This window comes from Littorina saxatilis, linkage group LG13 (assembly GCF_037325665.1).
Source record: "Littorina saxatilis isolate snail1 linkage group LG13, US_GU_Lsax_2.0, whole genome shotgun sequence".
In the NCBI taxonomy this organism is placed as follows: domain Eukaryota; kingdom Metazoa; phylum Mollusca; class Gastropoda; order Littorinimorpha; family Littorinidae; genus Littorina; species Littorina saxatilis.
Window position 1 is genome coordinate 9,740,303 of NC_090257.1, and position 19,195 is coordinate 9,759,497.

The 19,195-nt window shown below is 43.5% G+C and overlaps 1 protein-coding gene and 1 long non-coding RNA gene across 2 annotated transcripts in view; one reads left to right on the top strand and one right to left on the bottom strand.

Annotated features, from left to right (window-relative positions):
- LOC138983563 (uncharacterized) overlaps positions 1-19,195 on the top strand; it is a 285,239-nt gene that overhangs the window by 245,715 nt on the left and 20,329 nt on the right. The gene's annotated exons all lie outside the window — the stretch shown is intronic.
- LOC138983550 (cell surface hyaluronidase-like) overlaps positions 1-19,195 on the bottom strand; it is a 76,845-nt gene that overhangs the window by 19,716 nt on the left and 37,934 nt on the right. Inside the window, exons 13-19 of the mRNA XM_070356817.1 lie at positions 17,910-17,979; positions 13,650-13,796; positions 9,185-9,345; positions 8,598-8,669; positions 5,898-6,083; positions 5,195-5,417; positions 3,699-3,920 (exon numbers count right to left, since the gene is read on the bottom strand). Of these exons, the coding sequence (XP_070212918.1) occupies positions 3,699-3,920; positions 5,195-5,417; positions 5,898-6,083; positions 8,598-8,669; positions 9,185-9,345; positions 13,650-13,796; positions 17,910-17,979 (1,081 nt within the window). The remainder of the gene's footprint in view (positions 1-3,698; positions 3,921-5,194; positions 5,418-5,897; positions 6,084-8,597; positions 8,670-9,184; positions 9,346-13,649; positions 13,797-17,909; positions 17,980-19,195) is intronic.

Consider the following 19,195-nt stretch of genomic DNA (forward strand, 5'->3'; position numbering starts at 1 on the left):
TCTCCAAGCGTATAACTCCATCATTGACGATGTTAATGTTTTTGTGCTTTAGACTAAGTCAATCATTCTCCAAGCGTATAACTCCATCCTTGGCGATGTTAATGTTTTTGTGCTTTAGACTAAGTAAATCATTCTCCAAGCGTATAACTCCAGGCGATGTTAATGTTTTTGTGCTTTAGACTAAGTCAATCATTCTCCAAGCGTAACTCCATTCTTGGCGATGTTATTGTGTTTGTGCTTTAGACTAAGTAAATCGAGTCATTCTCCAAGCGTAACTCCATTCTTGGCGATGTTAATGTTGTTGTGCTTTAGACTAAGTCAATCATTCTCCAAGCGTATAACTCCATCCTTGACGATGTTAATGTTGTTGTGCTTTAGACTAAGTCAATCATTCTCCAAGCGTATAACTCCATCCTTGGCGATGTTAATGTTTTTGTGCTTTAGACTAAGTCAATCATTCTCCAAGCGTAACTTCATTCTTGGCGATGTTAATGTTTTTGTGCTTTAGACTAAGTCAATCATTCTCCAAGCGTATAACTCCATTCTTGGCGATGTTAATGTTTCTGTGCTTTAGACTAAGTCAATCATTCTCCAGGCGTAACTCCATTCTTGGCGATGTTAATGTTTCTGTGCTTTAGAGTAAAAATATAGCCTAAACACAATTTTATAATACATACAAATAATCAGTTTTGACCTTCTGCTAAAAAGTTGTCAAACAATGAGTTACGCCACCATTCTATGACGACATCGATATGTAGAGCATTTTAGTGGCTTTTGCCACAATTCAGAGACGTTACAAACAATACAATGCAAAAAGCCCACTCAGCTTAAAAAATGTCCATCGGAATTCTCATTTTCATTAAAATCCAAAAACGTATTCGGACACTACCTATTATTACAACCTGAAACTCTACATTTCTGGATGGGATCTTTCATCGCTGTATAATCAAACCCATCGTAAAATTAGAGAAATAAAGAGAGGTAAGTGGTCTAAAGTCATACACAATGTGCAGTGGAGTGAAGGCGAGTAATACGATACTAATCTCCTGACACCCGTGTCAATAATAAGCATTGCAAAGAACAAGCGACTTTCATCCTTAACCAATTTGTTTTAAATATCTTAGGTAAAAGTTAACAGTGATATTTCTTTGCATACAAATGCACTTGTCATCATTTTCACGAGTTTTCATTCACAAACACCTGGTAAATAAATCTCATACGTTCCCCATGCAATAACTCGAGGTGGTAAATGGGTTTGAGCTTTCATGTGAAATGTGGATTGTCATAGTAAAAGCCAATCAGGCTGATTGTTTGATGTGTGGAACCATCGTGGCTTTGGATTTGTGTTTCCGAGGACAACGATTGTGAGCATTCACTCTCAAAGACCCAATCAATGTTGATAATTACCGCGGCGACTCATGGTCAATTTGCAACTAAAATGAGTTACGCTAACTTTCCATGACGATATCGATATCCTCCTCTGATCCGTGTGAAACATGGAGAGAACTCTCGGACTTATTGTCACTATTCCTTTCTTACCATGATACAACTATTGTTACTACGGTATATTCGTTTCTTACAATGATATAACAAGTGTTACAATTCGATTCGTACCATAATACAACTATTGTCACGATTCGTTTCTTACCATGTTATAACTTTTGTCACTATTTGTTTTTTTACCATGATATAAGTGCCACCTTATTTTTCTTACCTTGATATAACTATTGTCACTATTCGCTTCTTACCATAATATAACTATTGTCACTATTCGATTCTTACCATAATATAACTATTTTAAAGATTCGTTTCTTACCATGACAGGGATGTCGTTAGTCGTCGGACATCGGACATTTAACGATGAAAATCCCCAAATGTCCGATTCACATTGCCGCATGTCGGTCAGATGTCCTATCGTTTTAGCCTGAGCGTGGTCATTTTCCGATATGTACTCCATTCCCTCGGACAGCGCGATATTCGTTAATTTTCATTTCAAGATACAAATCTTCTAAAAGACCGAACGCTCTCGTGTTCAGCTGACACTGAAGTTGCCAGTGCCGCGTGCGGATCTTTTCTTTTGTCGGGAATTCCCGAACCGTTTGCGGTATGCGCCGTTTGGGTATAACTGTCTCTACAGGAGTACGGGAGACAACTCCAACTGACTAAATTTGTCGTCTGCTTTTGTTTTCGATGAGACGAAGCACTGAATTATGCCGCTGAAAAAAAACTAAAGCCTGCAAAATATCAGCAGTAGATCAAACCGATCATTTTGTTTTTCAACTTTTATCCAAATCATGCAGTTTGTAATCAAAGTAAGAGCTCTGAAGTTGTTCATGTTGGTTTCTTTTTGACTCACATGCGAAGAAAAAGTGAGTCTGTGTACTCACCCGAGTCGTCCGTCCGTCCGTCCCGGCGTCCGTCCGTCCGTCCGTCCGTCCGTCCGGAAAACTTTAACGTTGTATATTTCTTGGACACTATTAAGTCTATCAACACCTGATGTGGCCTGATGGTGTATGGTTACAAGATCTCAAAAAACATGTGCGGCAACTTGACCTCACTTCAAGTTCAAGGTCACAGGGGCCGTAATTATTGTCTTAAAAACGACCATTTTTCACATTTTCGCATTTTTTTCTGAAGTTATCGAGAATGGCAACCTTAGCTATGTATGCTATACAGGGCAATGTAAGCCCTATCTTTGGACACCAGTTTGGTTGACCTTGCTTCAAGGTCAAGGTCGCAAGGGTCCTTTAAAGTTGGATTGTATACATATTTTGAAGTGACCTTGACCCTGAACTATGGAAGATAACTGTTTCAAACTTAAAAATTATGTGGGGCACATGTTATGCTTTCATCATGAGACACATTTGGTCACATATGATCAAGGTCAAGGTCATTTTGACCCTTATGAAATGTGACCAAAATAAGGTAGTGAACCACTAAAAGTGACCATATCTCATGGTAGAAAGAGCCAATAAGCACCATTGTACTTCCTATGTCTTGAATTAACAGCTTTGTGTTGCATGACCTTGGATGACCTTGACCTTGGGTCAAGGTAACATGTATTTTGGTAGGAAAAATGTGGAAAGCAGTTATTAGTGAATGATGTCATTGCTAGGTTTAGTTATTTGACCTTGACCCTGAAGGTCAAGGTCATGTAAAGGTCAAGGTCAAGCATGTGAGTCGTATGGGCTTTGCCCTTCTTGTTTGTGGTTTCTTTGAAACTAAACAAATACAACATTATATGCACACTGTGTTGATGTATTTACTATATTATGTGTGTCCTCTACAGCGCACGCGCGTGGGTGTGTGGGTGTGTGTGTGTGTGTGCGTGTGTGTGTGGGCGCATGACTTTGGAACAATTCCATGGAATGTGTTATAAGCTGTTTGGCGCAAATTCATAATGTCCTATTACACTTTCTGAAAGCGGTCAAATGTCCTATTGATGCTGAAGAACTCAGGACATTTGTCCTATAGGTATGAATTTGTAGCAACATCCCTGCCATGATATAACTAAAATAATAACTATATTATACATATAATATTAAATAAAAATAATAAAATAAAGATTCCATTCTTTCCATACCATCCCGAAGAAGGCACTTACATGCCGAAATATTGATTTCAACTTACCTAACCTGGTTACTGGTGTGTTTTCTTTTTATTTACATTATATAACTAGTGTTACTAGTGTTTCCTACCTTGATATACCTGTAAGGACAAACACTCAGGTTCCAGTCGGGCCGGTAAGTACACGCGGGCCCAGTGAAGAACGCCCTGTTGCGGACAATGCGTGTGTCCGGTGTCCCGGTGAGGGAGCCGTCCAGATCAGAATTGTACACTTGTTTGGGTCCGTCTGTTAGTTGCCAATCTACAACGACGTCGGGCTCGCCAAAAAATACCCAATGTTTGTCGCCATCCTCCTGAATTCAGAATAACTATGAGTTATATTTCAGATGAGCTAACTTTTAGCGGCAAATGACATAACGGAGATGTCCAGAAGATAAAGATCCATATGAGCGGTGGGAGAATGTTGATATCATTTTCGAGACATGTCTAGCTGTTATCGCTTTCGTTTGCATTTCGATATCTAAATAAACAACTCGTGTAAATCTGATATGACACATTCAGCAAGACATGTAGTATTCTCTATGAACTTGACACTGGGGGCATAACGACTTCATCAAAAGCTCACGTTGTCACAGTAGCCAAATCTGATATGACACAGCAAGCCATGTTAGTATGAGTTATTTCTAATATGCTGACAGTTAGCAAATGATAACAGACATGTCGAGAAAAAAGATATCAAGCATTAGCCTTCAGGCGAATGCTGATATCGTTTGTGAGACATGTCTGTTATTATTTGCTAACAGTCAGCATATTAGAAATAATGGTTTTATTACCGTGTATTTCGACCAAAAGAAATTTCGAAGCGACCCCGCGAATTAGACAGAACAGTCGCAATGGGAACTTGAGCGCTCCTATCTAATTATGCTTTTCAGTCCAAGAATTCTCGTAACCTGGGTTAGGCAATCAGAGTCACACACCTGACGTGATGAATATTCACAGTTCAAATGCGTTTGACACACAACAATCTCACAATGTTGAACAATGCGTTTCGGTTGCTTGGTTTTTTCTTGTTGAACAGAGAGCGACAGATTTAGAACCGACTCCAGACGGATGGGAAATGACGTAAAGATACATTTGACGTAAAGCGAGTGACGCAATTTCACTTGATTTTTCCGAACTTTGATCATTTAGATTTCAAGTGAGCGGGTCGGCATTGCACACTCAGAGGATGGGTGGTTCCTTGCTGTTCCCTAAAGCACCCACCGACAAAACTCGCTTTTCGGTATTTTTTAGATAAAGAGAGTATTATCTGACTTATAATATATCTCGCTGATAGTGTTGATTTAATTGTTTTACTATGTCTTGTTTATTTTTAGCGTGATAAACAAAAAGGGTCCCTGCCTGAACGTTAGGCCTATCACACTTACAGAGTCACCTAGAATCTGCCCTGGTTGGTCAAAAAGCCATATGGGGCACTGAATTGGTAATAATATTCTCTATAGAATAATATTCTCGACAAGCGCTTAGAACTGTAACCACGGAATACGCGCTATATAAGTTTCCTATTGATTGATTGATTGATCTATGAACTCAAAATTAGCGGCATAACCACGACATCAAAGCTCACGTTGTCACAGTAGCCGAAGGAGACGTCAATAGAGTATTGGGAGGTGTATGTGGGGTACGTGCTGTCCCGCTTGAAGCTGACCCCTCCTGCATAGCTGACCGGTCGTTTGCGGTAGGGCACTGTCCACGAGTCGTTCCAGAACCGGTCCTGGAACTGGTCGAAATAGGTATGCTTGATGAACATCGGACCCTGGTAGATGCCCACGCCTGTTATTGTTGCCCACCTGGAACACAGTGGGTTCGGACAGTGTGTGTGTGTGTGTGGGTGGGTGGACAGTGTGTGTGTGTGTGTGTGTGTGTGTGTGTGTGTGTGTGTGTGTGTGTGTGGACAGTAGGTATGCTTGAGGAACATCGGGCTCTGGTAGATGCCCACGCCTGTGAGTGTCGCCCACCTGGAACACAGTGGGTTCAGACAGTGTGTGTGTGTGTATGTGTGTGTGTGTGTGTGTGTGTGTGTGTGTGTGTGTGTGTGTGCAAGGGGTTGGGTGCTTTTTCATGGTGTGTGTGTGTGCGAGTGCGTGCGTGCGTGCGTGCGTGTGTTTGTGTGTGCTGTCCTAGAAAAATATGTCCGCCCCTATTAGGTTAGGAAAAATGTTCCAACCGTGGACTATCGTTCCAAGGAACGGGAGTCCTTGGCATTATAGTGCTTAGGACTGTTTTTCCCAGAAGACAATTGTGTCCTTTTACATCGGTTAGTGACTCACGGTGTTCTACCAATAGATCGGTCGAACTGGTGAGTCAGGTACTTCCCATTGGACAACTGTTCCTTCCAGAATCTGGGCTCTCCGTAGTTCTCTGACTGACCGATCATGACACAGTACTCGATGGAGACACCGGTCTGCAGGCCGGTTAAGCCTCCAGAGAAACTCTGCATGCCGGAATCAGCTAATCTGCAAAATGATTGACCACAGATAGTTGGTTAGTTATTATTGTTATGGTCGCTTAAGCTAATGTGTGACCCTCCACCACGAAATGAGTCGCATGTCACCTCGCGCGGCTTAATATAAGTCCGGGGAGTGTCTGGTGTCAGTGTGAGGGTCACCTTAGTCACAGGCTTATAACTCAAACAGTTTTCGCTCTTTTCTAAAACGGGTTTCACCACTGGATAGAGCATACAAAACTCTTTGAGAAAATGTACAAATATGAAAATCATGCAAAGGTGACATGCGACTCTAGTCTCATTCCGTGGTGGAGGGTCACACATTAAGCTATTCGAGGCCGATGCGAGTTTGTTTCTTTTCTCACTTCACATGCTTAAAGCTATTCACAATCAGGTCTATCACTGTAAAAAGAAGGTACTAAAACCTCATAACTCTCACATTTGGTGTTTTTTTCAAATCTTGTTAACAATCTTGATCTCCTTTAAAAAGTTACAAATCTTGTCCGGGGGAACATCCCGGAATCGACCACCGATAGGCAAGCAGAGTCAGAGAAAACGCTTTCCGTGAGCACATGTACTTTGTCTTGTCCATAAATGCAAAACCAAAATATGGGCTGAGATGGTGAGCGAAACGGTTTTCACGATACGGAGTGAGCCTTTAAACAAGATCCTGGCTGCTTCATTTGCAGCGTTTGTAGGTTATCATTTAGTCGATCTAAACTGGTGTAAATTACAAAATGAATTCAACAAGAATAGTCCACCCTACAACAGAAAGCAGCTGGGAGGTTGACTGTTGGTGGGTGTCTGACGGTCGCAGTGGCGTGGTGGTAAGACGTCGGCCTCCTAATCGGGAGGTCGTGAGTTCGAATCCCGGTCGCTGCCGGATGGTGGGTTAAGAGTGGAGATTTTTCCGATCTCCCAGGTCAACTTATGTGCAGACTTGCTTAGTGACTTAACCCCCTTCGTGTGTACACGCAAGCACAAGACCAAGTGCGCACGGAAAAGATCCTGTAAACCATCTCGGAGTTCGGTGGGTTATGGAAACACGAAAATACCCAGCATGCCTACTCAACGAAAGCGGAGTGAGCTGAGTATGCTCTCAGAGCATAGTGTGGGGAACGCAAACGGGCAAACGAGCTCACACGTAACCAGAAAAAGTCTGGAACGCTGAAGAAGAAGAAGTGTGAGTTCAAGAGAAAGGACAGTCTGATCCCATGTGTGACCCTCCACCACGAATGAGTCGCATGTCACCTTTGCATGATTTTTATATTTTTACATTTTTCCCAAAGAGTTTTTTATGCTCTATCCAGTGGGGAAAACCGTTTGAGTTCTAAGCCTGTGACTAAGGTGACCCTCACACTGTTACCAGACACTCCCCGGACTTATATTAAGCCTTGCGTAGCACCGCGCGAGGTGACATGCGACTCATTTCGTGGTTGAGGGTCACATATCTTCTTCTTCGTTCATGGGCTGAAACTCCCACGTTCTCTCATGTTTTCGCACGAGTGGGTTTTTATGTGAATTACCGTTTTTACTCCGCCATTTAGGCAGCCATACGCCGCTTTCGGACGATGCATGCTTGTTAGTTTCGTGTGTCTATAACCCACCGATCTCTGACATGGATTACAGGATCTCTTCCATGCGCACTTGATCTTGTGCTTAAGGCACTAGCAGGTCTGCACATAAGTTGACCTTGGAGATCGGACAAATCTCCATCAGAGATGGCCGGGACTCGAACCCACGGCCTTCCGCTTGGGAAGCCGGCGCCTTATCCACAAGACCAATGATCACATATACAAGCTAAGACAAATGGAAAGCACACTCAAGTTCAAGTTCAAGTTTTATTAGTCCATAACCCATGGGGGCATTTTGAACAATAAATACAATCAATACAATCATGATATATGCTAATATAGTAAATAAAAAAATTAAAAAAAATTATGAAAAACTGTTACAAATTCTATTAATAAAGTCCAAAATATTCTTTAGCAATTTCTTTTTCTTAGTAGCAAACAACTTTTTAAATTTAAGTGCATTAGGTTTTTTCCAATAGTAAGGTGGTAACAACTCAGCTCTTTCTTCTTTGAAAAAATCACAGACAAATAAATAATGGAATTCATCACCTATGTCTTGTGATACACATTTGGTGTAAGTTCTTTCTGACGTCGGGATGTTAAGATAACGTTCTTTCTGTACAGGCAAATTGTTGTTTAATGTTCTAAACTTCATCATTGAAACACATTGCTGATATGGCAGGTGTGTGACATAGTCTTCACATGCAAAAATATCTTTAAACATTCGATAATTCCAAAACATATTTTTTGTTCCAATTTCTGTAAACCATTTATGGATATACTGGTCATACAAGCTTCTTTTTACTTTCTTTTTAAACCATGCGCTTGAGTATTGAACATTTTCTTGAAAAGTCCAAAGGCCAGAGAGACCAATTTCATTTAAGGTTTTTTCAATAAAACAAAAATAATCAGAAGGGTTGTGTATAGCTTTGGGGATCTTCACTACTCACGAGCAATAGGTGACGTTGATGTTCCCTCCTTTTATCCACATGTTGTTCCGTTTGTTTTTGTAGGAGGTCATTCTATATAGAGAAACACATATAGATTATCGTTGTCAGTATGATGGGTGAAATGTTCTCGTACGCATTCCATACTTGACGTGTAAACAACTTTACAAAATAACAGCGTGCAAAACATCTTCATGTATTTCAAGTACCCCTTTTTCAGACGCAGCAGGGGAAATTCTCGCCGCGACAAACCCAGCTACATTAACTCATGACCGGCGCTGGCTTCAAAACTAGTTGTGGCTATCGGCGTGGGTTCGATCCCCACGTTCGGGGAGGGATTTATTTCCCAGAGTCAACTTTGTGCAGACTCTCCTCGGTGTCCGAACACCCCCGTGTGCACCCATGCGCACGATAAAGAACCCAAGTTCACAGCCAAAGTCTCAGGGCTTGGAAACATGAATACATGCAGGGGGGGGGAAATGGGTAGCGCCGTAAACTGTATGGCAGCTCGCTTTCCCCAGGGAGAAAGCAGCCCGAATTTCCATGAGGGTAACCACACAGGACTATAGGAATTGTAAACGGCACTTTACCTGTCCAGCGTCGCATTCCAAACTCGCTTGCCAGAGTACTCTCCGTTGGGTGTCTTCGGTTCATAGTAGTTTTCCTCCTGAATGATGCCCGTCTCGGGTACCCCTTCGTCCTTCTCCCCGGGTATTCCTGTGGAAATGTGGCTGTCGAAGAACACCCCGCTCTGTGGGACAAACAATAGACTCAGAAATTGACGAATTCCAAAAAGTGCACATGCATTGTTAATGAAGTCAGAAAAGTGACTGGATAATCAAATGGTTAAATCTTCAGTCGCACACAGACCTTAAGTATCAAGACCAAACGTACGCAGTCAATAAAATAGACAATTTTCGAAAATAACTCCGTCGGGTTTGTAGGTGGAAGAGTGACCTTTTCTTGCAACCCCTCTGCCAAAAATTGGAGTGGTCAATCACTAACGACGAGAGAGTCGGGAACACGTGCTCCCCTCGCTAGTGATTGGCCCTTCTAATGTTTGCCAGAAAAGGTCACTCTTCCACAGCGCATACAAACCCGACGGAGTTAATTTCGAAAGTCGTCTATTTTATTGACTGTGTACGTTTGGTTTTGATACTTAAAGGTCTGTGTGCGAGTGAAGATTTAACCATTTGATTGTCCAGTCACTTTTCTGACTTCATTAACAATGCATGTGCACTCCCTGTTGCGAAGAGAAGTACCACGAGATAGATTGAGGTATCAGCGTTTGTTTATGTTGCGGACTGTACCTGCTATTCAGACTTGGAGATTACGCTGATTGTCTAACAAAGCCGTCTCACAGCTTCAACAGAGGAGAGAACAAACACGTTTTGCGTACTCACGCTTTGACGAGGCTAACTACATCAGCCATCAGCCATAGGACTGGGTGGCCGAGTAGTAACGCACTTTCGATCGGAAGCGAGAGGTTGCGAGTTCGACCCTGGGTCAGGGCGTTAGCAATTTTCTCCCCCCTTTCCTAACCTAGGTGATGGGTCCAAGTGCTAGTCTTTCGGATGAGACGAAAAACCGAGGTCCCTTCGTGTACACTACATTGGGGTGTGCACGTTAAAGATCCCACGATTGACAAAAGGGTCTTTCCTGGCAAAATTGTATAGGCATAGATAAAAATGTCCACCAAAATACCCGTGCGACTTGGAATAATAGGCCGTGAAAAGTAGCATATGCGCCGAAATGGCTTCGATCTGCTGGCCGATGTGAATGCGTGATGTATTGTGTAAAAAAATTCCATCTCACACGGCATAAATAAATCCCTGCGCCTTGAATATGTGCGCGATATAAATTGCATTAAAAAATTTTTTTTAAACAAATAAAATAAATCCCTGCGCTTAGAACTGTACCCACGGAATACGCGCGATATAAGCCTCATATTGATTGATTGATTGATTGATTGTAGAGAGATCTACTTCTTTGACGGAAATGACCGAACAACTATAAATGACGTCTCGGCATGTGTGAATGACGTCACAGTCTGTATCTTTTTTCTAAAGCATCGCAGTCTTTATGACGTCTTTCTGTGTCTCCATGCGCGAATGTTTGTTCTTTCCGCTTTCTTTCTCTCCCCTTGTCTGTACACACCTCTGTCCTTCTATTTCAGATGCACAGGCCTCATGAGCGAGCCACTTTCCAATGGCAGCTAAACTCTTGTATATAAACTGAAACAGTACCGTCGTCTGCGACGCCGTTTGCAGTATTCTCAATGTTGAAGAATTTGTGAAGGGGAGAAACGAGTAACAGCGGTAGAAATGAAAGCCATTTGTGACCCTCTACCACGGAATGAGTCGCATGTCACCTTTGCATGATTTTCATATTTGTACATTTTCATAAAGAGTTTGTTATCCTCTATCCAGTGGTGAAACCCGTTTTAGAAAAGATCGAAAACTGTTTGAGTTATAAGCCTGTGACTAGGGTGACCCTCACACTGTTACCAGACACTACCCGGACTTATATTAAGCCTAGCGCAGAACCGCGCGAGGTGACATGCGACTCATTTCGTGGTGGAGGGTCACATTTGTGTTTTTAAGGACCGTTTGTTCGAAACATGCAATCAAACATTTGACAGGAATGTTCAGATTTTGCGTTTTAGTTTTAATCGGAATGGTAGTCATTCAGTAACGTGTAAGCCGCGAATGCCAAGCTGATTATCATGATCAAATCTAGTCAAACAAAATCAAATACAACCAACCAAAATAAAAATCAATTTCCGTCATTAAAAATGACATGCTTAAAGGGATACTACCTAAGACAAAAAGGCCCTGAGATCACTTCCAAAGTTATGCTACAAGGTTCTGCCTTACAAATAATGCTACCGCAGTTTCATAGTTCAAGTTCAAGTTCAAGTTTTATTAGTCCATAACCCATGGGGGCATTTTGAACAATAAATACAATCAATACAATCATGATATATGCTAATATAATAAATAGATAAAACAATTTTAAAAATAAAAATAAAAAAATTATGAAAAACTGTTACAAATTCTATTAATAAAGTCCAAAATATTCTTTAGCAATTTCTTTTCTTAGTAGCAAACAACTTTTTAAATTTAAGTGCATTAGGTTTTTTCCAATAGTAAGGTGGTAACAACTCAGCTCTTTCTTCTTTGAAAAAATCACAGACAAATAAATAATGGAATTCATCACCTATGTCATGCGATACACATTTGGTGCAAGTTCTTTCTGACCTCGGGATGTTAAGATAACGTTCTTTCTGTACAGGCAAATTGTTGTTTAATGTTCTAAACTTCATCATAGTGGAAAAGCAAGAGTTTTGAAAGCTCAAGTAAATGTCGTAAATTAGGCTAAGAAAAAACCCACTTTGTGACAGTTTCTTCCACTGAATCACAGCACTGAATTACGCTATTTTCCTTGTTTGTGTTCGTGATGCCGGTTACGAGGCTGCCGCGTCCTAGGCAGAGCTAATCCTTTTGCCGCCTCTTTGCGTCGCTGGATTACTTTTTGTTTCCATCACCGAAGAGACTAGCGGCGCCCTGAAGCAAATTAACTCACTTTGATTTAATTAACTACAATATTTGTGGTACGTTTTCGAGCAACTTGTGCGGTATGTGTCTAGATTTAAGATACAGTGGATTCCCCAAATTCTTCATATTCGTCAAATTCGCTAGAAACTCTCTTTCCCCCCTCCCCCCCCCACCCCCCCCCCCCCCCCCCCCAAACGGTCAGATTATTAGTATCCCTTAAAGTATAGAAAAGGGGGATGTAAAGGTGCATCTTGCTTGGGCCTAGGTTCCGTTAAGGGCAGAATATCCCTGCACAGTTTCAGCGGCACAGACGACGCACTGCCTTGGCCTGTTTTCCTTTCACGCAACGTGTAGCAAGCTGGGATAAGCTGCAGTGCGTCGTCTGTCCTGCTGAAGTTACATTATGTGAGCGCCGGGCCTTAAGGCCAAGTTATACCTGCGGAGAGTCAGCGACACAGACGACGCACTGCAGATTATCGATGCCGCGGTAGGGATTATGACGAGTACTTGTTTTCTTTTCATGCAGCATGCAGCGGCTGCTAGAGGAGATCTGAAATGGGCTAGGGACCGGGTTGGGTCGTCTTGGGTCAGTGCTGAAATGGTTACTTTATTGGCTGTTGGCCGAACGGACACCCGGGCTTCATATTTTTGCATGCATGTATTCGTGTTTCCAAGGCCTGAGGCTTTCGCTGTGACCCTGGGATCTTTATCGTGCGTATGCGTGCACACGGGGGTGTTCGGACACCGAGGAGAGTCTGCACAAAGTTGACTCTGGGACACACATCCCGCGCCGAACTTGGGGGTTGAACCCACGCTGATAGTAACAACCGGTTTTAAAGCCAGCGCCTCTACTGACTGGGCAAACTCCTCCCCATGGAGGGCGGGGGGTATGGAGTAACACATAGTGTTTTGCTCAGAACATTCCCACCCAAGCAGAGCCGCGCTAGGGGTACGCATTACCGTGAAGATGGCAGTCAGTGCTACCAAATGTCGTCTGTGTGTACCACTCGGTGGTGACTTAATGTGGGTCTATGTAAGCAGATGCCAGCGCAAGCAATCTGATGCAGAGTCAGGAGGCGGTTTGGTACAAGAGAACCTTAGAGGCCACAGCCTCGGCCGTCTAAGGGATCTGTGTGTCTGGAGGCACATTTGGTTTCTGAGGTTCAAGCGGAGCTGTTGCCTCTGCTCCCAAGTTCCCGTGTCTGGCTCCAGGTCAACTTATGTGCAGACCTGCTAGTGACTTATCCCCCTTCGTGTGTACACACAAGCACAAGACCAAGCGCGCACGGAAAAGATCCTGTAATCCATGTCAGAGTTCGGTGCGTTATAGAAACACAAAAATACCCAGCATGCTTCCTCCGAAAGCGGCGTATGGCTGCCTAAATGGCGGGGTAAAAACGGTCATACACGTAAAATTCCACTCGTGCAAAAACACGAGTGTACGTGGGAGTTTCAGCCCACAAACGCAGAAGAAGAAGAAGAAGAACCGTGGTCTTACCCGGAGATAGGAGTGAGCGGTATTGTTGGAAAACAATTTGATGCCGCTTGATCTTGCAGAATGTTTCTTCACGTTTTTCAGAATCAATTGCCGTTCAAACGAAGGCCCCAGAGGTACGTCGGCAAATACGTACATAAACCCGTGACTCTGGCACAGAAAACACACACATGCACACGCATGCGCGCACGCACATACATGCAAACACACACACACACACACACACACACACACACACACAGTCACACACACACACAGTCACACACACACAGTCACACACACACACACACACACGCACGCACGCACACGCACACACACACACACACACACACACAATCACACACACACACACATACGAGCATAATTACTCAAACACATACACACAAGTTAACTCATGACTTCAGAGAGTAGCGCAAGCACGGTTCAAGGCACGAACAGACAAACAAACAGACAGAAAGACAGACAGAGAGAGAAAAAAAACACGACACGCGCGGTCCAATGCACGAATAGACAGACACACAAACAGACAGAAAGACAGACAGACAGACAGTCAGACAGACAGAGAAACACACACACACACACCCACACACTAACACACACACACACACACACACACACTAACACACACACACACACACACACAAACATGAACACATACACGCAAAAACATATACCAACACTGATAGAATATTTCGGCTGCGACAACTAAATAATATAGGTACACCTATCAGGTATAGTTTACATATGTCGTTGTGTCTGTCGACATGATACAGATTGGGGGTGTTATTTGTTCTTGTTTTCTTCGAGAACGTCGGGGGGGGGGGGGGGGGGAGAGGGAGGCGGTTACAGTTAAATGCGATAAATGTTCAGCCCGGCGTCTGATTGATCTTACAAAACCGCTTAAGGGCAGATTATACCTGCGCAGAGTCAGCGGCACAGACGACGCACTACATATTATTGATGCTGCGATAGGAATTATGACGAGTACTTAGCCTGTTTTCTTTACAGGCAACGTGTTGCGGGCTGGGATAATCTGCAGTGCGTCGTCTGTGCCGCTGACTCTGCGCAGGTATAATCGACATGATACCGTTCCCGCATTACAGGCTTAAGGTTGTTAAGCCTACTGTGCCGAATATCCTTACGAATATGAAAATGTTGTATTCGGCCAAAAAAGAGACGAATGGACAGGAAAAAAACAGAGAAAAATCGAAGGCTTACGAATCCTTGCGAATGTCATACGAATGGTTGCGACTGCTTGCGAATGTCTACCGATCATTGCGATTGTATACGAATCCAGGCCATATACGGATCTATTAGGAACGTTGCGAGTGGCCTTGCGAGTGTTGCGAGTGCTTGCAAACATTTTACGAATAAAACGAGTATGCAATTCGCATAGTTCGTAATGTTGCTCTTACACTCTGGCGAATTGACCTTGCGAATAGAATTCGCCAATAACTCGTAATGATCGGGACATGGTCGCAAGACATTCGTAAATGTTCTTAATCATTCGCCACCATTCGTCTCTTTTTGCGAACATTAGCAACATGCTCCTAATATTCGCAAGGAAGTCATATTCTGAAAGTTTCGCAACGTACTCGTAAGTATTCGCAAACCATTCGTAATCATCGTAAAGGTATGCGTAGCGCTCGCAAGCATTCGTAAGGATTTTATTCGTGCACATTTTGCCAATAACTTGCGAATGATTTCGAATTCATTACGAATTTCTCAGGAAGGTTTTGACCATTTCTTCCCAATTCATAAGAATGTTGCGAAAGCCTTACGATTGCTTGCGAGTTTTTGTTTGTTTGTTTGTTTGCTTAACGCCCAGCCGACCACGAAGGGCCATATCAGGGCGGTGCTGCTTTGACATATAACGTGCGCCACACACAAGACAGAAGTCGCAGCACAGGCTTCATGTCTCACCCAGTCTAGTCACATTATTCTGACACCGGACCAACCAGTCCTAGCACTAACCCCATAATGCCAGACGCCAGGCGGAGCAGCCACTAAATTGCCAATTGAAAAGTCTTAGGTATGACCCGGCCGGGGTTCGAACCCACGACCTCCCGATCACGGGGCGGACGCCTTACCACTAGGCCACCGTGCCGGTGTATGCTTGCGAGTGACTGCAATTGCTTGTGAATGTTTTAAAAACAGTAAGAATATCTTGCAAACGTCTTGCAACTAAACGGCGATTTTGATGCGTATGATTGTATTCTCAACAAGAAATTCCTCCGATAGGAAAAACACCCCCGTTGGTCAAAGGGAAATAACCATTCTCACTGCTCAGGATTGAGCAATTTAGAGCTTATCTCTAAGTCCATTTGAACTGTTCTGGCTTCTCAAAGGAAGGCCAGTACATACAAATACACAAAAGCCGCCAGACCACATCACAAACAGAACTGAACAATCCACAGGTGTTGCCCACATAGAGAGAGACACACACACACACACACACACACAAACACAGAGAAGCCGTATATATAGAGAGATAGATGACAGTGTATTTTTCGCGTGGCTATAAATTGATTCGACCTTTGCACTTTTACAGTGAGGATAATTTACGGGTCCAATTTACGTTCTGGACACTGCGGTGAACTTCTAAAAATAGTAACAGAACGCCGGGAATATCCGAAGATGCCCCCTCATACTAGTGCACCATACGAAGGAAGGGAGGTAAACGCTGAAAACATGGAGAAGATAAGGAAGAGTTATGCCGTAGTTGATCCCCCCAAAAAAACCAAAATCCACCAATAACTCCCTAACCGTGTGTTTGACTGGTCCCAATTTTTGTAAGGACCGTCTCAGGAATGTATAGAACCTGTTCACCAAGTTTGGTGACGATCGGTCTGTTCATTCTTGAGATCTACTTGCGAACACAAACAAACACACAAACATACAAACAAACAAACACACAAACAAACAAACACATCGACCGAAACCTATACACACCCCTATACCGGGGGTGTAATGATTGGTACACATTCGCAAGCACTCGCAACCATTCGTAAGGCATTCGCAAGGATTGGTACGGCTTCCAATTTTCTATATTATTCATGTCCATGTGTCTATTTTTTTGCCGAATACAACATGTTCATATTCACAAGGATATTCGGCACAATATAAAGACAGGCATAGCGAATGGTTGCGAATGGCTTGCTAGCGCCACGAATACCTTGCGATGATTACAAATGTCTTGCGAGTACGTTGCTAAAAAAATAGCAATATGACTTCCTTGGATAAGGATAAGATAAGATAAGATTTTATATAGTCCATGAGGGTAACCTCACAGAAATTCGGGCTGCTTTCTCCCTGGGGAAAGCGAGCTGCCATACAGTATACGGCGCTACCCATTTTTTTTTTCCCTGCATGCGTGTATTAATGTTTCCAAGCCCTGAGACTTAATGCCGTGTGAGATGGAATTTTTTACACTTTATTCCAAGTCACACGGGTATTTGATGGACATTTTTATCTATGCCTATACAATTTTGCCAGGAAAGACCCTTTTGTCAATCGTGGGATCTTTAACGTGCACACCCCAATGTAGTGTACACGAAGGGACCTCGGTTTTTCGTCTCATCCGAAAGACTAGCACTTGAACCCACCACCTAGGTTAGGAAAGGGGGGAGAAAATTGCGGCCTGACCCAGGCCTGAACACGCAACCTCTCGCTTCCCAGCGCAAGTGCGTTACCACTCGACCACCCAGTCCACTGGGTATATTAGGAGCAAGTTGCTATGTTCAAAACAAGAGACGAATTGTAAGGAATAGTTAAGAACATTTACGAAAGTCTTGCGACCATGTCCCGATCATTGTGAATTATTGGAAAATGCTATTCGCAAGAGCAATTTGGCACAATGTAAGAGTAGCTTTACGTGTGGTTGTTGCGTTTGATGAAAAAGGGAAACCTAAATGATCCGACTGTGATACGTTACTGTGCATGTGTGCACTCTCATTGTGCGTGTGTGTGTGTGTGTGTGTATGTGTTACTTAAGGGCAGAATATACCTGCGCAGTTTCAGCGGCACAGACGACGCACGGCCTATTATTTATGCCGGCCTGTTTTCCTTGCATGCAATGTGTAGCGGGCTGGGATAAGCTGCAGTGCGTCGTCGGTCCTGCTGAAGTTACATAGGTGAGCGGAGCCCCTTAGCTGTGTAGTGTGCTAGCTTAATCGCCCTATGGGCCTAAAGCCGAATAAAACCTTGAAACCGTGACTATTAAATACGACGACCACCACCACCACCACCACACAGGGCACTTACCACGCCCCCGGCCGCAGCGTTGTTCGTCACCACGTTGTTGGGGTGGGTCAGCCAAAAGGTCGCAACGTCGCTGAAATGACACAGTCAACTCAACTCTAAACTCGTAAATGTCGAGACGTTGCTGAAAGTAACACAGTCAACACAACTCTAAACTCTTAAATGTGAACACGTCGCTGGATGTAACACAATAAAAACAACTCTAAACTCGTAAAGAAACAAAAGTTAACACAATAAACAAGACATAACTTCTTGACCCCCCGGTAGCTCAGTTGGTAGAGCACTGGACTTGTGATCGGAAGGTCGCAGGTTCGAATTCGGGCCGGGACGGACACGGGTCAACTTTATGTGCAGACCCAGAGACGGAAGTAGCCATGTCCCACCCCCGTGTCATCACAATGCATCATAAGTGCAGGTGGCTGAATACACCTAAACACGCAGACACCTGGGTAGCGCGACTCCGTTGCTGCTAGCTTTCCACTGGGAGGAAGCGACCCGAATTTCCCAGCGATGGGACAAAAAAGTAATGAAAATGAAATGAAATGAAAATCAAAGGAAAACTTCTGAAGTCAAAAGATAAAGTTCGAGAAGTCGACACAAAGGTAATAATGCGAATAACGGTGTCACGTAAATATTCTGTTGCTTCTCCTGTACGTCTCTCATTAGTCGACAAAGATCTTCGAGAACGACGGGCGCTGTGGCGGGGTGGTAAGACGTCGGCCTCTTAATCGGAAGGTCGAGGGTTCGAATCCCGGCCGCGGCCGCCTGGTGGGTTAAGTGTGGAGATTTTTCCGATCTCCCAGGTCAACTTATGTGCAGACCTGCTAGTGGCTTATCCCCCTTCGTGTGTACACACAAGCACAAGACCAAGTGCGCACGTAAAAGATCCTGTAATCCATGTCAGAGTTCGGTGGGTTATAGAAACACGAAAATACCCAGCATGCTTCCTCCGAATGGCGGGGTAAAAACGTTCATACACGTAAAATTCCACTCGTGCAAAAACACGAGTGTACGTGGGAATTTCAGCCCACCCACGAACGCAGAAGAAGAAGAAGAAGATATCGACGAAGATTGTCTCGGTGACTTTGTCATATCAGCAGGATAAAATAATTCTCAAGGTCACCGCTAGGCTGTGCATGTATCGGTATCGTATGCCATTAAAGGCACACTCCTTCTCGAGAAAACAGTACCGCTCAGATCTGGCCAGTCTTTTGCATGGAGTAAAACCATCCTGCAACTTCATCACTCAGACCAGCCTGGACGCTGTCTGTGCAGTCAAACTAGACATG